General features: G+C 40.2%; 1 protein-coding gene and 1 long non-coding RNA gene across 2 annotated transcripts in view; one reads left to right on the top strand and one right to left on the bottom strand.

Moving 5' to 3' along the window:
- Nucleotides 1–6,901: 6,901 nt before the first annotated feature.
- LOC116183486 (uncharacterized) lies at nucleotides 6,902–9,144 on the bottom strand. Its single transcript, XR_004148121.2, has 2 exons — nucleotides 8,836–9,144; nucleotides 6,902–7,509 (listed from the first exon to the last, which is right to left on the bottom strand). It is a non-coding gene; the product is annotated as an uncharacterized LOC116183486 (long non-coding RNA).
- Nucleotides 9,145–9,368: 224 nt separating this feature from the next.
- Nucleotides 9,369–17,050, top strand: part of TTK (TTK protein kinase) — a 28,560-nt gene continuing 20,878 nt past the window's right edge. Inside the window, exons 1-4 of the mRNA XM_021541595.3 lie at nucleotides 9,369–9,484; nucleotides 10,713–10,874; nucleotides 12,874–13,018; nucleotides 13,286–13,511. Coding sequence (XP_021397270.1) covers nucleotides 12,874–13,018; nucleotides 13,286–13,511 — 371 coding nt within the window. The 5' untranslated portion in view covers nucleotides 9,369–9,484; nucleotides 10,713–10,874. The remainder of the gene's footprint in view (nucleotides 9,485–10,712; nucleotides 10,875–12,873; nucleotides 13,019–13,285; nucleotides 13,512–17,050) is intronic.

Here is a 17,050-nt window from a genome sequence, read left to right as displayed (position 1 = left end):
ATAAAATTATTGAAAAGGAATGGTGGAAAAAGTAGCTGGCAAGTATGAAGTAGCTTAGAAATAGGGTCATAATCACACCTGAGGAGCAGGGCAAATGTTACCATATGTTAGATTTATTCACTGAAGACTGTGTCTAACCTTCTGGGACCTTGATTGTGCCTTCTTGGATGTAGTTATCTCAAATATATTAAGTCTCTCTAATTCTCTAGTTCTACTCTTTTTTTCCCAGCAGATGATTTTCGGAAAATTAAGCCTTCTGTTGTTCTTGTTGGTGTTTAGTCTTTTTTTCTGTTACTAAATATCACAGGTACACGGGCTAATAGAAGCTGCATATAAAACCAGTCTGATAAGAAATGGCTTCTTAGTTAAAGATTTAGAAGTGGTTTCATGTCTTTGTGGTTAAGAGCTAATTTAGGTTACTGAAATCTAGATATTAACATTACATTTTCAGGACCAAATTCACAATTATATGTAGCATCTTTTCTTGCTTTCACTGTTTGTGGTAAAGAAGACTTTTAACAGTTGCAATGGTATCAGTAGTCAACAGTCTGTGGAACATCATGGCCAACACTTTATAGCTCTTCCAACCTCCTAAAGATCCCACATGGACTCACAAATTACCAGAAACAAATCTGTATCAGTTTTTTTTTTTTTCCTGCAAGATCTTATGATCTGGCAATAAACAGTGTGGTTTGCTATTAATTTTTTTTTTTTTTTTGGACAGTGAAACAAGAAGTGTCTGATACCATACCTGTATGTCCCATTACAGATATAATGGTGATTGCTGTTTAGATGTCTATTACACATCTTTGGAAAAATACATGTTAAAATGACTGACACACATTATTGCGTTATAGCCACCTCCTCTCTGAAATACTCTAATAATGCAGTGAACAATGGTGATATGTTGTAATAACTTTAAAACCTGATCTGGTATTGCACATGAATGCATCCTTCACCCATGCACATCCTTAAATTTACTGCTTTGAGCTGCCCAAGTAAAACTACTTTTACCTGGTTCTTTCTCTAGTCTAAGTATTTTCTCCAAAATCTAACATTAGCTGGGTCTCAAGTGAGGAATTTATGAGGAAAGACATCAAGAAGAGATGTTGAACAAACTCAGGTCTCAGATTTCTTAAACTGGGTGACATTCATTGATTACATCCCTCTGCCTACAGCCCTTGTTTTCATCAAAAAGTAAATGGGAGTCTGTCAGGGCTTTCTCACTCTTTAGGGAGTGGCAGAAATAGATTCAGCTTTCTCTGGCCATGCTCAAGTAGTCACATAGGAACCACATGCAGTCCAAGGGCTGTGCAGAGGAACTCTGCACAAACTAGCATATGCTGCTTTCCAGGTGTCAGAGGATTGTCTGAGTACAACTGTGTTTCTTCTGAAATGGACTTTTTTCATGTGTCACTAAACCAGAATGTAGACAGGAAAGATTATAATGTGAGACTATCTGACTAATATGCCTAAACCGATTGCTTTTGCCAAAGCTTTAATCTCAGAAGTAGTAGTCAGCTTTATTTACAGTTTTAAAGATCAAAACACAGATTTAAAATTTTACTAAGAAATTTTACTAGCACCCAGTGTAACCAGTTTGATAGGTTTTATTGCAGTTAATATATATTATTATTTGACATTTTTAGAAATACTCAAGAATACACTAATAAAAAGTGTGCTACAGTAAAATGGGAACTGTACCATGCTTAGCTTCTATAAAATGGACACTGTAAAAGAAACTTCTGACAGATATACATATATATATTTTTTCTTTTGTTCTTTTTACATGGACATTCAACAGAACCCGTGGATCCATCATGACCCAAAGCTGTGAACCTGCACAAGCAACATTTTATGATTTCTCAACTCTGTTCTTTTCCAGTTATTTCCAGCCCACATAAATCTGTAACTCAGTTTGGTCATAAATGAAATAAGTTGCTGAACAGCACCAGCTGGATCTGATGAAATCAGTGTGTACAGCTGGGAATTATCCTCCTACTGGAGGTACCACAATTCTCATATCATCACGGATTTCCTGTGTGGCCTCATACAGGCATTATACTGGCCAGATAACAGAACAAAACACAGAAGAGCTCCAGCTGAAAAGCCATCCATGGCAGATTACTAATTATCTAACAGGCAGGTGAGCAATCATCTTGTTTGTTGTACATGGGATGCTACACTCAGTGTCAACCTGGTTTACAGAATCGCCTGAGAGAAGTCCTGAGGGCAAAGGAATCCAGGATGGTTGGACATTCTTCAGGGAGGAACTCTTACAGGCATAGGAGCAGGCCATTCCCATGTGCCAAAAGGTGAGCCAGAAGGGAAATCTGGACTGATAGAACATAGAGCTTTGGTTGGAACTTAGGGTAAAAAAATAGGGTGTATCACCTTTGAAAGAAGGAGCAGGCAGCTTTGAAAGACTACAGGGGTGTCACAGGGTTATGAAACGACACAATTAGAAAGCCAAAGCCCAGTTAGAACTTAATCTAGCTACTGACATAAAGGAAAATAAAACATTTTTCTATAAACAAAAGGAAGGCTGAGGAGAATCTCATAGAATCTCACAGAATGGGTAAAGCTGGAAGGAACCACAGGGCACCATCTTTTGCTCAAGAAAGGTAATCCTAGAGCACTTTGCACAGGACTGCATCCAGACGGGTCCTGAATATCTCCAGGGAAGAAGACTCCACAACCTCTGTGGGCAATCTGTTCCAGTGGTAGTCACCAACACAGTGAAGAAGCTCTTCCTCATGTTTTCCATCCTTTACTGGATGCAGGGGAAATGTAGTGAGAAAGGATAAGGAAAAGCCTGAGGTACTAAACAATTTCTTTGCCTCAGTCTGCAATAGTAAACCCAGTAGTTCTCTTGGTATCCAGCCTCCTGAGCTAGAACACGTGGACCAGAAGCAGAATGAAACCCTCATAATCCAAAGGGAAACAGCAATCTGCTACACCAAACAGACACATACAAGTCTATCGGGCCAGATGGGATCCACACAAGGATACTGAGGGAGCTGGCAGAGATACTCATCAAGCCACTTGCAATCATTTCAATTATTTGTCATTCATGTATTACAGGTGCTCTGGAGTTCCAGTACAGTCTGGATCACTCTGTGACAGATAGTAGGGCTGTGTCTCCACTCCCAGGACAGTCAATCCCAAGTGTACTGGATGCCCTGTGAACAGCATCCTACGCTCTGCTGACAAAGGACTGAGGAAAACATACTAGCAATCTCAATGGTGATATGCTCGTTGGCTGCCTTTGGCTCCAGCTTGTGTTGAAGTTCCAGCATGTCCAGTGTGGCAGCATTGAGTGTTGACATGACTTCATTCAGGCAACAATAGTCCATTGTTTGTCTCCTTTCTCCGTTAGACTTTCACACTGTCCATATGGGACTGGTAAAGGGTGAGTCCCGCTGATCGCTCCTTGGCTCTCCAATTGATGAATCAGCTCATGGATGGGAATCAGGGAGTCTCAGTGTGATAATGCTGCCAATACACTGCAGTGGTAGGAATCAGCAGCTGCTGCTCTTCAGCCTTCAGCAATGTAACAACAGAAGGGACCTCTAAGACACCTGGCAAGGTAGACAGCTGCCTAATTTCCTCCTTCTCCAAGGCAGCTATACTGAAAGCTCTCCAATACTCTTCTAGGTCTTTGAAATACCCTCTCCTGACATCTCTACATGGCAGATGCATGGAGCCTCTGGGCCAGTCGCAGAGGGGGATTTTTGCCATTCATTCACAGTTAGACTTAATTCAACCTTCAAAACAGACAGATCCTGTGATTTCCCATTACTCCAGAAACATAGGTGGATTCTGCCTCTGTGATCTGATGGCATTAGTGTACACTGTGCGCTGGTATTTACAAGAGCCTTACAGTCCTGTGGATCTGATGTAACAGGGCGTTGGGATCCACATAATTCAGTAAACCAGACTGTCCCCTTCTTTTGCCTGTTTGCAGGCAGGGCCCCTCTAGTCCTGGTGACAGACATTTCCATTGACTTGTAAAATCAGGATTAAGTTCCATAGGATCAGAAGTAGGACCAATCCTTCCACTCTGACTGGGGAACTGCCCACTGAAGACTGGAGCAGTAATGTTTCTGGAAGAAACCCCATTTGTGATTGCTTTTCTTTGCAACCCATGCACCCATGTCTCTAGAGTCAAGGTAGATTTTCCATCCTATTTCCTCATGTCTTCTTTGTGGTCCCTCAGGTAAAACCACAGGGTGTCTTGTGGTGTACACCCTCTACACCCACCCTCTTGAGCAAAAGAACGCTCACTGCAATAGCTGAGATACTGGTCTGTACAGGTGAGGAGTAGGACCTATCCCCTCTTTGTTGCTGAAACTCCTAGAACAGCTTTTCCCAGTTTTGGACAGGTTTTCTACAGCCAAAATACAGGTTCATAGGGAGGAACAGAGATTTTCTTCTTATTGCTGGAGTTGGTGACCCACTAAATCCATCCTCTTTGTCTTTCCAGATAATTAGTGCCAATGAGCTGCCATACACAGATGGTGCATTCTGTACAAATTTATGCCATATGTACATTAGATTTCATCTTGATCTGTGGGTGACTCTGTATTGTTTGGGTCAGCATAAATCATCTCTAGCATGGCTAATTTCTGAAGGTACTGGACCCATGTCTTCATGGTAGTCCATTTGTCTTTCTTGAAGGGATTCCTTTCCTTCATGCATGACATCTCCACCAAAGGCTGAGGACTTGTGTTCCCCTTTCCATTTGCCTTATCAATACTCCCTTTATCTACAAAGTGATCCCATCTGCTTGGCTTCCTTACCCTCTAAGTCCCAGATACTAGATCCATTATCCCAGCACAGGAGCAGCCAAGTGACAAATGTGCTCATCTGGGTGATGGCTGAAATCTTTTTACACATCCTGCAGACCATCAAAGATAGGGATCAGGGGGTCACCTCTTCTGCTTCTTCCTCCTTGTTCTTTTGGTAACCCTGCTTTGTCCTTCACTAAGTGACCTTTCACATCCATTTCTTCTTGTCTACAGGAGCATCTGACACCAGCACAGGTTGGTTCTCAAGTTCAGTTGCAGTGCCTGTCAAGGGAGATGGATTAACTGTGGTATCTGTCCCCAGGGTTGGGGCAACCACAGTGCCTGTTGTTTTGTTCTCTCATCCAGAGACTATTTCTTCCCTGCAGAGTATTGAATAGTGATGAACTTGGTAGGTAAAAAAGTTATCATTATTAATAGTTTCCAATAGACGGCTCCTAAAGTACAATGGTGACAGTGGTCACAGTGGTGACAGCAATGCTGAATACAAATACTAGATTTGTTTCATGACCAGCAATTCTGTCATATCATAAGCCAGTGTTACAAAGTACAGCAGCGTGATAACTTTATTTCCCATGGGTGAGATACTGCAAGTAAGGTATGATATAGCACAACTAAAAGAACAAGCATGCCAACTTTGAGAGCAAATAAATCAACATTGTGACCAGTGACTGATATAACAAATGATTATAACAAAATTGTTCTAACACATTCTAATAAGATTTGTCATTGTCTCAAAACATGGAGACATGTCATTGGCTCCCAGCATGGAGCTCCATCATGCTCCATGTTGGGAGCCAAAAAGAACTGCAAAGGACCACAGCATCTCTCACCACTCCCCAGCCCACCATTGGTGGTATGAGGAGGTGAATCAGGAAAAAAAATGGTAAAACCCATGTGTTGAGATATGTACAGTTTAATAATTTAAGTAAAATAAAATTAAAATAACAATATAATTTTAATGCAAAAAGGGAGGCAAAAATGAACCAGACAGAAGTAAAACCTAAAAGAACAGAGTGATGCACAATACAATTGCTCACCACCTGCTACCCAATGCCTGTCCCGTCCCCAAACAAAGATCAAGCCCTTCCAGCCAAATCCTCCCAGTTTTTGTACAAGACATGATGTTCTCAGATATGGGATATTCCTTTGGCCAATTTAGCTCAGATGTCCTGCTCATGTTCCCTCAGAGCTTTTTGTGCCACTCCTCACTGGCAGAGTATGACAAACTCAAAAGTCCTTTACTTAGGGTAAGCACTACTGGGCAACAAACAAAACATCAGGGTGCTATCTACACGATTCTCCTACTAAATCAAAATCACAGCACTTTACCAGATATAAGGAAAATAATTAACTCTATCCCAACAAAAATGAGGACAATGTGGCACTTAAGGACATGACTGTGCATTGCACCTGCTTTTCTCTGTGTCAGTCTCCCCCATACAGAACCCACCTCTAATTCCTTCTTCTCCATTGGTCCCAGTTTTGACAAATCTACATTCACATCTGGTATGGCTGGCACCATTACCCAAGTGACCTCAAACTTCTGTGGTGGTGGTATTCTTGATGTGCTTATGCAGGTGCTCTTCATGGTGTATGATCCTGCTACACAACAGATGACCTTTACAAAATATTCCACTTCAAATACCTGTGAAGTTTGGCTGTCCCTCACACAATATGTCCTTCATAATGACATTTGAGATCTAGCCAACTTTCACTGTTTGATCTGTAGCTTTCATCAGCTGCTTATGTTATGCTCAGCAACGTCTCATTACATTGTCTATATTTCCACCTCCCCTCAGTCAGCCTAATCTCCATCCAGGCCCTAGTCAAGAGCCTGATCATTTGCCTGCAGCCTTAAATCCATCTTTTTATCAAGTTAATCACCAAAAATTTAAAATCACCACTATAATACGCACATCACTGTTACAGCCAATCCCTGTGGTATCCTTCCTACCATGAACAGCTTGAACACTTCTTATTGACACTTCCTTCTTGAAATGTTGATTAGCCAGTTTCTACATCAGTACTGTGTGTGCGTTTTACAGACCTCCAGCAGAAATTGAATCAGACAACACAAAGAAACCCAAAAGTGCAATGGTTCTTATTGTTTTATTGATTGGATATGACCATCAATATAGAAAAAAGGTTTACTTTCCAAGTCCAGTCACAAAGCATGCATCCATTCTCTAAATTAATAAATACCATGGGATAAGATCCACTGATACGCAGAAACAATAAAAAAAATTACACATAAATCTCAAAGTAGTCAGTAGTGACAAAAACTAGTATGTCATGAAAGCATAACATGTAGGAGGACTGAGAATACTAGACATCTGGTGATTATTTTTGCTGCTCAAAATCTTAGTAGCTGTTTCTTACTGCTTTCAGAACTTCTCAATTGCTGGGGTGACTCTAGAATGTTTGTGTGCTTCTTCTCATGGACATCCATAGGGTGTAGCAATGTATTGGGAGTCAGGAATAGTCCAGATGCTCTCAGTAAATGCTGTCCATGAAATACTCAACAGTTTTCTCCAAATGCACTTTCCACCAAATTAGCTACACCGAATGTCTGTTGCAACTGAAGACCTACCATTTTTTTTCCTTCACAGGCTTCAGACATTAAACCTCAAGTACCAAATTGAGAGGATGGGCTAGTGGCTGCCAAATTTTCAAGAGGAAGAAGTCCTCTCTCTTATATCTATAAGAGAAAACACCATAATGTGGCATAAAGATTTTACCAACATTTGAAAAATCCTTCATAACTAACCTGTACATTTGCTACATTTAGATTTACAATACCATTAACCAAAATGATATAAAATCCTACCATAAAATGAGGCATTTAAAAGAGTCAAACAAGATTCCCCTGATATTGACTCATTACAAAAGACTGACCTCTTTCTCCTTTTGGTTGTTACCCAGTCTAGTACTTGTTTTTGCAATTCACAATTCACTTCTGTCATTCAAAGTGGAATTACCTTTAGGTGGAGACTTCATATACTTCTTAAATTCCCTATGTATCTATGACTTTATATTAAATAAAATTAGAAGCATAAACATTTATAAGCAAATAAAGAATGGTTCTACCAACCATCCGAAACCCATGCATATTTCATGTTTTGCTGAAGAATACTAAATGGAGGTTCATTTATTTTTTTTCTATGAGTATCACAACCTTTCTTTCACTGACTCTTTTTCTCTTGTTTGTTTGGGTTTTCACTCCCCTCCAAGATCTACCCCATTTTCTTTCTCCTATTTATTTTGGTTTTGCCAGGAATCTATATGGTATCAAGATTTCTTTTCACAGCTACAGAAATCAAATGACTGCTCCTTATGGCATTTTTCACTTACTAGAACAATACCACTTTCCTCTCCTTTAACACCCATCAAAACTCCTGCTAATAAAATAATCTCAAGTGAAGCCAAATGCAGAGCAGATTCAGGCAACTTTTGCTATTTCTTTAAATTTTCACTAGATTTGGATTCTGGTGGAATTCAAGATCACCAACACAACAAACCTACCAAAAATATGGAAGGACGAGTAACACAGTGGTGAAAAATATCATTTCACTTAGCCTTAGCTGAGAATTAGAATTGCTCTTATTTAGTAGAGAAACATAGGGACATCCATGGGGATCATCCATTACATTCTAAAAAAGGTGTTTGGACAAAATTTCCTTATTGAAATCTTCTTGTTGAGTGTAGTGTGAGCCTGTGTCACTAGATGAGCTGAGAGGAGATATTTAAAACATAGATGAATAAAGAAGAATGAGATAAATTTAAATGAAAGGCCAGAGGCCAGTGTAGGTATCTTATTATTAGGAATCATGTGTGATGTCTATGGCAAGCAAATGATTAGCAACTTACCAAATTAATAAGGAATAAACACACATCTGATTTTTATAATGTGCCATCAATCTTAAAAAAGACTATAATAAGCATAATACTGAATACATTTATAAGCATCAGAAGAACCATACAGCTGCAAAGAACACAATTTACTGTCTACACCCAGAATACAAACCGAGAGGCCGAACTGTCCTGCTTGGTGCGTTGGCATTACTACAGTCCAAGACGGGCCAGCTCAGAGAAGGAGCTGCTTTTAGCAGCCTTAGGCAACTGCAGTTACGGGATGAGCTTACGAGCGATCCCTCGCAGGAAAAGGCAGAGGGGAGACGTCATGCTAAGGACATACAGCCCGGCTATTCCGTTACAACCAAGTGAAGCTTCAAACCATAGCTGGCTATGGCCAAACGAGGAAAGCATTTTCAGATACGAATTTTAAGTAAGTCGGCGCTCCCCGTCCGCAGCCAGGCAGCCCCGCGGCCGCCCCAGTGCGCCTGCGCGCCCGCCCCTCCGCTCGGCCCCACAAGGCGCTGGCAGCCGCGGCCGCCGCGCACGACGCAGCCGCCGGCCAATGGGCGGGCGGGCGGGCCGCCCGTGTTTCCCTCCTGCGGCCAATCAGCGCTCGCTTCCTCCCGCCTTCCGGCCAATGGGAGGCGCGCTCTTGGGGCGTCGGTCACATTCAAACCGGGGCAGCGCGCGAGTGCGCTCGGTCGCAGCCGCGTCCCGGCCCCGCGGCGGCGGCGGTGAGGGGCAGGGCGGGGGCAGGGCGGCCGGGAGGGACAGCGAGGGTGACGGCACCGGGCCTGGGAGCAGCGAAGTGAGGAAAGGTGGGTGAAGGGCTCGGGGGGCGGCAGAGGTGCTGGTCTGCGGTGAGGCCGCGGAGGAGCTGGGCCGGGCTGCTCGGCAGCCCCGGTGCTGAGGTTTCGCTGGGCTTCCGCCCCTGAGGGCCAGGAAAGCTGGTTGCGTCTTTCGCCTCACGGGCTTTGTTTATGCCACATTGCCTCACCTGCTACGCTGCTGCTCAACTCTCTTTTAGCCCACTTTTGCATCTTGGTGTCTTATCCTTTTTGTGTCTTATGTTATAATATTTTTCTATTGTATTTCTTTCTTAGTGTTGCTAATTTTTTAAAATCAACGACGGTTTTTCTTAGTGCTAGCAGTTTTTGTTTACCTTAAAAAAAAAAAAATCATGATTTAGGACTTGTAAATAAAACGGAAAGAAGATTTTTATAGATAGTATTTTTCAAAGGCTGGGCGGATGCTTCAGAAACATGTTATTTCACCTCTCCTCTATAAAAGACATAAACAGAACAAATAGTGTAATACAATAAATACAGTATTTCAAGACTGGATGCTGTTGCTTCTTTTTATTATCAGTGAGTATTTCTGAGTGTGCTAGATGTGGAATTTTACCACCAACCTGTAGTGCCATTTTATCCATTTACTGCTCTCAAGTCTCTGTCCTTTGGCTCCTTGTGTAGTGGGTCTACATGAGGGGTTGAAATAACTTTAACTACTACACTTTATTTAGAGGTAGTTCTTCCTGATCTTTGCATTACGTGTTCTCCCTCTTCCCTCGTTCTCCGGACCCTTCTCTCCTGCAGGTATTTCTGCATCACAGGTATGCTGCAGTGGAGCTATTGCAGTTACTACCTCAGTTCCTATTCAGTGCCTTTGTAACAGCATGTGGCTGGTTTAGGTCTTTGCTGTTGTCAGATCTTAAGTAAATATATGTATATATACACCAGGGAAATTAATGGCAAATGATTTCTTTAGGAGTAATTATGCAGCAAATTAAGAGCAAATAAACCTCTGAATACTTGCTTATGGTTGAACATTGGCATGTACTTTTTATTATCTGAATGCAAGCTGACACTTTTGAAAGGGCTTTTCCTCATTCAAAATGTTGTCTTTAAGCCTTTTCTGTTCTGATTTTATTATTAACTAGGAATAGTTTAATTGATTTTGATGCAAACTGTATTTCTGGGATATGAAGATTAGGCAAGCTTACATGATAAGCTTTCAATGGTTAACCCATTAATTTTTGATACACAGGAACTTCTTCAGGATGGAGAACTTCCCTTCTTGCCTTTGGGTTCTTGGGATCATCTGAGGGCCTCATCCATCTTACCTTTTTGACAAGGCAGATTCATTCTTTAGGAGAGTTTTTCTCCATAACACGTTGAACCTAGAGCAGTTAAACAGCACACCAGAAATGTAAGTTTGATGTTTGTTGTTACATCTTAAGATCAAATTTATACAGAAATTTGTTTTTCTTCTTGTCTACTGCATTTGGGAAGCTGTCACTGCAGGAAGAATAGTGAACTTTTGACATTAGTGAGGAAAATATAAAGACTATGTTTAAGAAATCCAAAATCCACCTGGGAATTTTTAGCAGTTATGGTTGTAGTGAGATATTCTGGTATTTCTTAACATGAGGTAAACTTCTTTTTGTTGTCTTGGTGCTTCAGGTTCTAGAGAAGCTGATTTCATCCATACTTTGAGGGAGTGGGTGCAGTTGAAAATCACATCTCTGTGGATAATCTCACCCGCAGAGGTGATTTGGACTATCTGATTTCCTGTAGCCCCTTCCACAGTATTTTTAAAGGGCAAACCTGCAATGTGTACTAAAATTTTCCATATGGCGTAAATAAGTATCATCTGTACAATGGCATATGAACAGTATTTGCTGTAGCAATCACATCTGTAATTTTTAGCAGTGTGATCCCCAAAAGATGGGACAGTTTACAGACCTGCTCTCAGAGCAGCCTAAATTGGCCCTGGGGGAGAAATTGAAATTAAAATCTATACAGTGTACATTTTTGAATATAAATAAGAGAGGGGGGGGTTCCTTTATTTTTTCTGTTCAGTGAAACAAAAATAGTATTTCAGATACTACTGATGTAGCATACAGTCTTTAGCTTTCATAGGATTTTGGGTTTTTTTCATCATAGGTCTTGCTTGAGGCTATTTGAGTGTCTCTCCAGACCCTTAGGTGCTAAAGCCTCTTCATAGTCGTAATGTAGATGGTGCTTTTGCTGAAGTCTTGGAATTGACATAGTGAAACTGTGTTTTGAACCTACAAAACAACATTTCTATATAGACAAGAGCAGTCTTGGTATTCTTGGTGGGCCATATCTAGTTCAGGTTGATCAAGAAATATACCTACTTCTGCTTTATAAGCAAGGTCTTGTAAGCTTTCTGATTTATGGTCTTTGCCTGGGGAAAGCTGGGAGCCTGGTGTTTTTAAAGACATGCCAGCTTCTGGTGAATAATGCTCTAAAAATTATCTGTGGGACTTCCTGAGAGTGGTGCCCGGTGTGTTTTTTAGATAGTGGGGTTAAAGGTAGATGAGGTTCACTCCATTCAATTCTTTCTCTAGCAATAATTCATCTAAAAGTACATCTAAAGTTTCTAGCCCTCTAGCAATTTTTTGTTGGGCTGTTAGACACCAGTACAAGAGGAACAGAAACCAACATTTCACTGTAAAACTAAACTTAGTCTTTGAGCCTTTTTAATCTGTCTGAAGTGCATTAACTTTCCCTGTTTCTGGGCCCAACTTCACAGTAATTAGGATGTCAAACCCCCTGAATATGTGCTAAATTCACCACAGTTTTTACTAGAATTCTCACGTTCATTAGATGCATGGACCATTGATGTGGGAAAAGCTGTTCATTGTAGGCAGAAAAGGAAGAAATCATTAGGGTTTTTTAGTTTATTTTAGCAGTCTTGCTCTGCTCAGATTGCCTAAATTCTTATCTCTCAGCTATATACGTGTATTATCTCAGCTGATGATAAACTGTCAGAATGTCAGATTTGGCATAAGTTTCTCATAAGAAGTATTTGAATCTCTAAACCTCCTTTCAGAAACCTAAAAAGTGGTGTCACTTGTCTTTGTCTTTTGATCAGAGGAGAATGTGAATTCTTTTCTGCTTAGCCCACTGTGAGGACTAATTGCCATAACCTGTGGCAAAGAGTAGGATTTGGGTGGATCAGTTAAGTATCAATTCTTTTTATTTGTCCAAGTTGTCTTCTGTGAAGAAGTTTACTTGTATGACTACCTTGACAAAGGCTTAATAGAGTATTTGTTACATAATGTGGTTGAGTCTCAAGCTACAAATTATGCATGAGAGGCTTTCCCAAGGTAATTCCAATCAAAGTGAGCTACAACAGGTTTCTTCAGTAACTAATTTGTTTTTTAACCTTGTGCCTGCAGATGGAGGAGACAGACCTAAGTGAAAGAGGATTGCCACAGATTACATCAATCATGAATAGAGTTAGAAACTTGAAAAACAAATACAGAAATGAAGAGAATATCACAGATGAATTTAGCTATACTAAAATCTCAGCTGATACAACAGGTATTTTGTTTTGTTATTCTACTGTCACAAGATCTTAACCTAGACTGAGTGAAAGAACCATTAACTGAAAGGATTTCAGGTTTAGTGTTTCTTCAGTATTAATGACCACAAAGTTAATTTAATCTCTCCTTATTTCTTAGCTCTGTTGCTTTAATCTTCTTTAAAAAATAGTCAGTAACTGTCTTGCACAAAAGCTTGTAAAAAGTGTTTTCTTCTGCACATGGCTGCTGCTGTTTTAAACAATCTCCTTTTTTGTTTTTCTGTCAGATAACTCCGGAACTGTCAATCAAATAATGATGACAACAAATAATCCAGAAGATTGGCTATGTTTTTTACTTAAACTAGAAAAAAAGGGTGTTCCTCAGATGGATGTTAGCCTACTCAATAGACTGATTGGTCGTTACAGTCAAGCAGTGACTGCATTACCTGCAGAAAAATATAGTCAAGATGAGAGCTATGCTCGCATCCTTGTGAGATTTGCTGAATTGAAAGCGTAAGTATAAATTTTCAACAACTCATCATTCTGTTTTTGAATTAAGATTACCTTGTGTCATTAGTGTTTTCTGCAACAAATTATCATTTTGAGTGTAGGTGGTTTCATTCTGCTTCCTTGAATGTAAGTAGCTTTGGTTAGGCAGTTTATCTATAAACATGATTTAGAGCTATTTGATTTAGCAATGTTAACACACTACTTCTTTTCTTGGTTCTCTATGTAAGGTACGAGAGGCAATAGCATTCAATCATTTTTTGAGTTGTATTTTAGTATGCTTTCTCTCTTATTAGACAAGATTATCACAGATTAAATTAGCTGCCTTAGGATAGGAACAATGTCTCAGAACATCATTCTCAAGTTCCACACTTTGAAAATTAGTTTTGGTTGTAGTCATTTATTGTTTTACTCAGTTCAAATTCGAGCAGTGTGGTTGTTCAGACGTGTTCAGATATAATTTGGGACAGGGTTATAATTAGAAATTTTTTTGTGAGGGGGTTCTTCTGTCACTTGAAATATTATAGTAAATATTTTGATGAAGAGCTGTATTTAAACAATGCAGAAACCTAACAATCAGAGCTGAGCAAGAAATTTTCCAGTGAACATAGCTAATATTTTTATTGTATTTCTTCCCCTATTTGACTTTTTTGGCATATGGTTTCATCTTGCAGTATGATAAATGTCTACTTCTCTGCACTGTTGTTTGCATGGATCTTGCTGCATCACTGTTACTAAAAGCATACAGTGGAAGTAATCTATTGAATCTTCTATTGAGAAACAGGAGTGAATAATGACCTCGTGAATCTTTAGTGTCTTGAAAAGGGAAGGTGTTTTTTGTGCAAGTGGAGTAAAGAATCTCTTCCAGAGAGGCTTAAAGTTTTGAATGGCATTCTTATTCAAAGATCAATTGCTTTTCCTCAGAGCAGAAACTGTGTAATGTAGGCTTCTGGATCCTAGTTTGTGGAAATTCTTTTCCAGAACAATGATCAAGTCACATCTGTTATCTCATTGTAGGAGGGTTTAAGTTCAGAAAGGTTATTTCCTACCTCTCTAGTCACTTGGACCCATTTTCACTTTATCTTTAGAAGATGGTTTGAGGGTGGATACTGTTAATATGTATGCAAGAGCTATGTTCAGTATTCTGTATGATGTATTGCAGAAAGCAAAACTAAAGGTGCTGTGTCAGTAGCTTGTTAATACATGAATAGTATGAACCATTCTAGTTGTGGTGTCTCACTGAAATGTCTTAAGTTGTTTCATTGCTACAGCCTCTAGGGATCTTTTTAGGAGAGTAGTCTATCTTGTTTCACTAATAAAATGCACTCTACAGCAGGACTAAAATAACTTCTAATTTAGTAGCCAGCATTACTGAATCTACCTATCTCACTAGGTAGCTCAGATCTGCTTTGTGTTTTCTGCTGCATATTTTTTAATTGTCAAATATCCTCAGTCATGTTTCCTGACATGCCTAATAAAAATTTCTTTTAAAAACATGAACAATCTACTCCAAACCCCTTTTAAAAAAATGTACCCACCAAAATCTGATATAGCATCAATCCCACTGGAATGTCACTATAAGGATCTCCCTAAATGATGATTCCTCATTTGGAAATTGCTTTCAGATACTACCTTGTTCTTAATAATTTTAATAAGCTAGCAATGTCAATGTCCAGACTAGCATATAATATCAATTATGTATATGAAACTTCATTTATGAACTACATGTGTAATCTCATCAGCAATGAAATTACTTTTGGCTGGTTGGACTTAAAAACCAACAATGTTGATTGGATCTTTTGTGTTTGGCATGTTTACTTACTGCTCATAACTTATTCTATTTGCTTATAACTTTGTTTCAAATTTCCCTGTCCTACACTTCTCTATTCCTGTCTGTCAGTTTGTCCAGTACTATGTATTTTGTCTTTATGTGGCTTTAGCTTCTCTTAAAGAAAATCCTCTCATCTCATGACTTTGCTTCTGGTTAATTTTTTAGCTATTGCAAGTAAAGAAATACTGATACTGCAAGTTAAGTGACAGTGATAGGAACTCTGATGATGCTATCTTGGGTGGGAGAAGAAATGTGCTTTTCAGTAGAATTGTTTGCTGTTCTCCCAGGTGTTCCACCTAAACAAAATGGAAAAGCAAATCAGCATCACAAACTTCAGAAGCAGTGGCTTGAGATTTTATTATCTACTGCCATCAACACTGTTTTGTTTTGACTGTAGAATTATAGAATGTGAAGTGGTTGGAATGGATCTTAAAGATCATCTAGTCTCAACCCCTCCTGCTGTAGGCAGGGACACCCCTCACTAGACCAGATTGCTCAAGGCCTTCTCCAGCCTGGCCTTGAATGCTTCCAGGATTGGGGCATCCACAGCCTCCCTGGGTAACCTGTTCCAGTGTCTCACCACCCTCACAGTAAAGAATTTCTACCTAACACCTAGTCTAAATTTCTTCTTTCATTTTGTACCCATTTTTCCTAGTTCTACCACTAGAATTCCTGACAATAAGTCCCGTTATGGCTTCCCTGCAGGCCACCTTCAGATACTGGAAGTTTGCTGTGAGGTCTCCATGCAGCCTTCTCTTCAGGTGAAGAGCCCCAACTTTCCCAGCCCGTCCTCCTAGGAGGGGTGCTTTAGCTGCCTGATTACCTTTGTGGCCCTTGTCTGGACTAGTGCCAGCAGATCCCTGTCCTTTTTATGTTGGGAGCTGAACGCAGTGTTTCAGGTGGGATTTCCCAAGAGCCAAGGGGCAGAATCGCCTCTGACCTGCTGACCATGTTCCTTTTGGTGCAGCCCAGGATTCTGTTTGGTTTTCTGGGCTCCAAGTGCACATAGCAGGCTCATGTTGACTTTTTCATCAGCCATCGCACCCAAGTCTTTCTCCCCAAGCCTGCCCCGCCTTTAGGTGAGAAACTGGATTATTCTATTCTTGGCACTGTTTTGTCCTGGTATCTTTAGCTGCAGTCCAGCTGTGCCGATACCTTTTGACCTATTAATTTACCAAATTTGTCTGAAGAACCCTTGAGTGTCCTCTGAAATAATTGAAATGCAAATGCTTCTATGATTGAAATGCTAATGCTTCTTGTACATTTGCAATGCCAGGCCTGCTCTCGTGGAATGCTTCTGGCTATAGCACAGTGCCACCAAGCGTGTGACAGTTGGTGCTTATTGCTAGTGTCAGGTCTTGTTCTGTCCATTGCTATCCAAGCTGTTGCTGCTTTCTACAAGAACTCAAATTTTAACTCTTTGGAAGTTCATGTAATACATTACAGCTTAATTTCTCTGGCTCAGACTTTGTCTGCAGATGGGTTAGTCTGTGCCTATTGCTTTGGATGACCAGAGACAAGTTCAGTAAACCTATGTGACTCTAGTAACATGCCTAAACTATGAGAAACTTGTTTCATTTAAAATTCCACTTTTATTTTGAACCATGGTCATCTTTCACTCTTCCCACTTCTTAGTGGTACCTTCATGTATACCTGTTGAGCCAAGGGGAACTTAGGAAAGAATTTTCCTTTATGTCTTGGTTGTATATGTTCC

Source organism: Lonchura striata, chromosome 3, assembly GCF_046129695.1.
Source record: "Lonchura striata isolate bLonStr1 chromosome 3, bLonStr1.mat, whole genome shotgun sequence".
Lineage (NCBI taxonomy): Eukaryota > Metazoa > Chordata > Aves > Passeriformes > Estrildidae > Lonchura > Lonchura striata.
The sequence above is the reverse complement of the archived record's forward strand: the minus strand, read 5'-3'. Positions and strand labels throughout refer to the sequence as shown.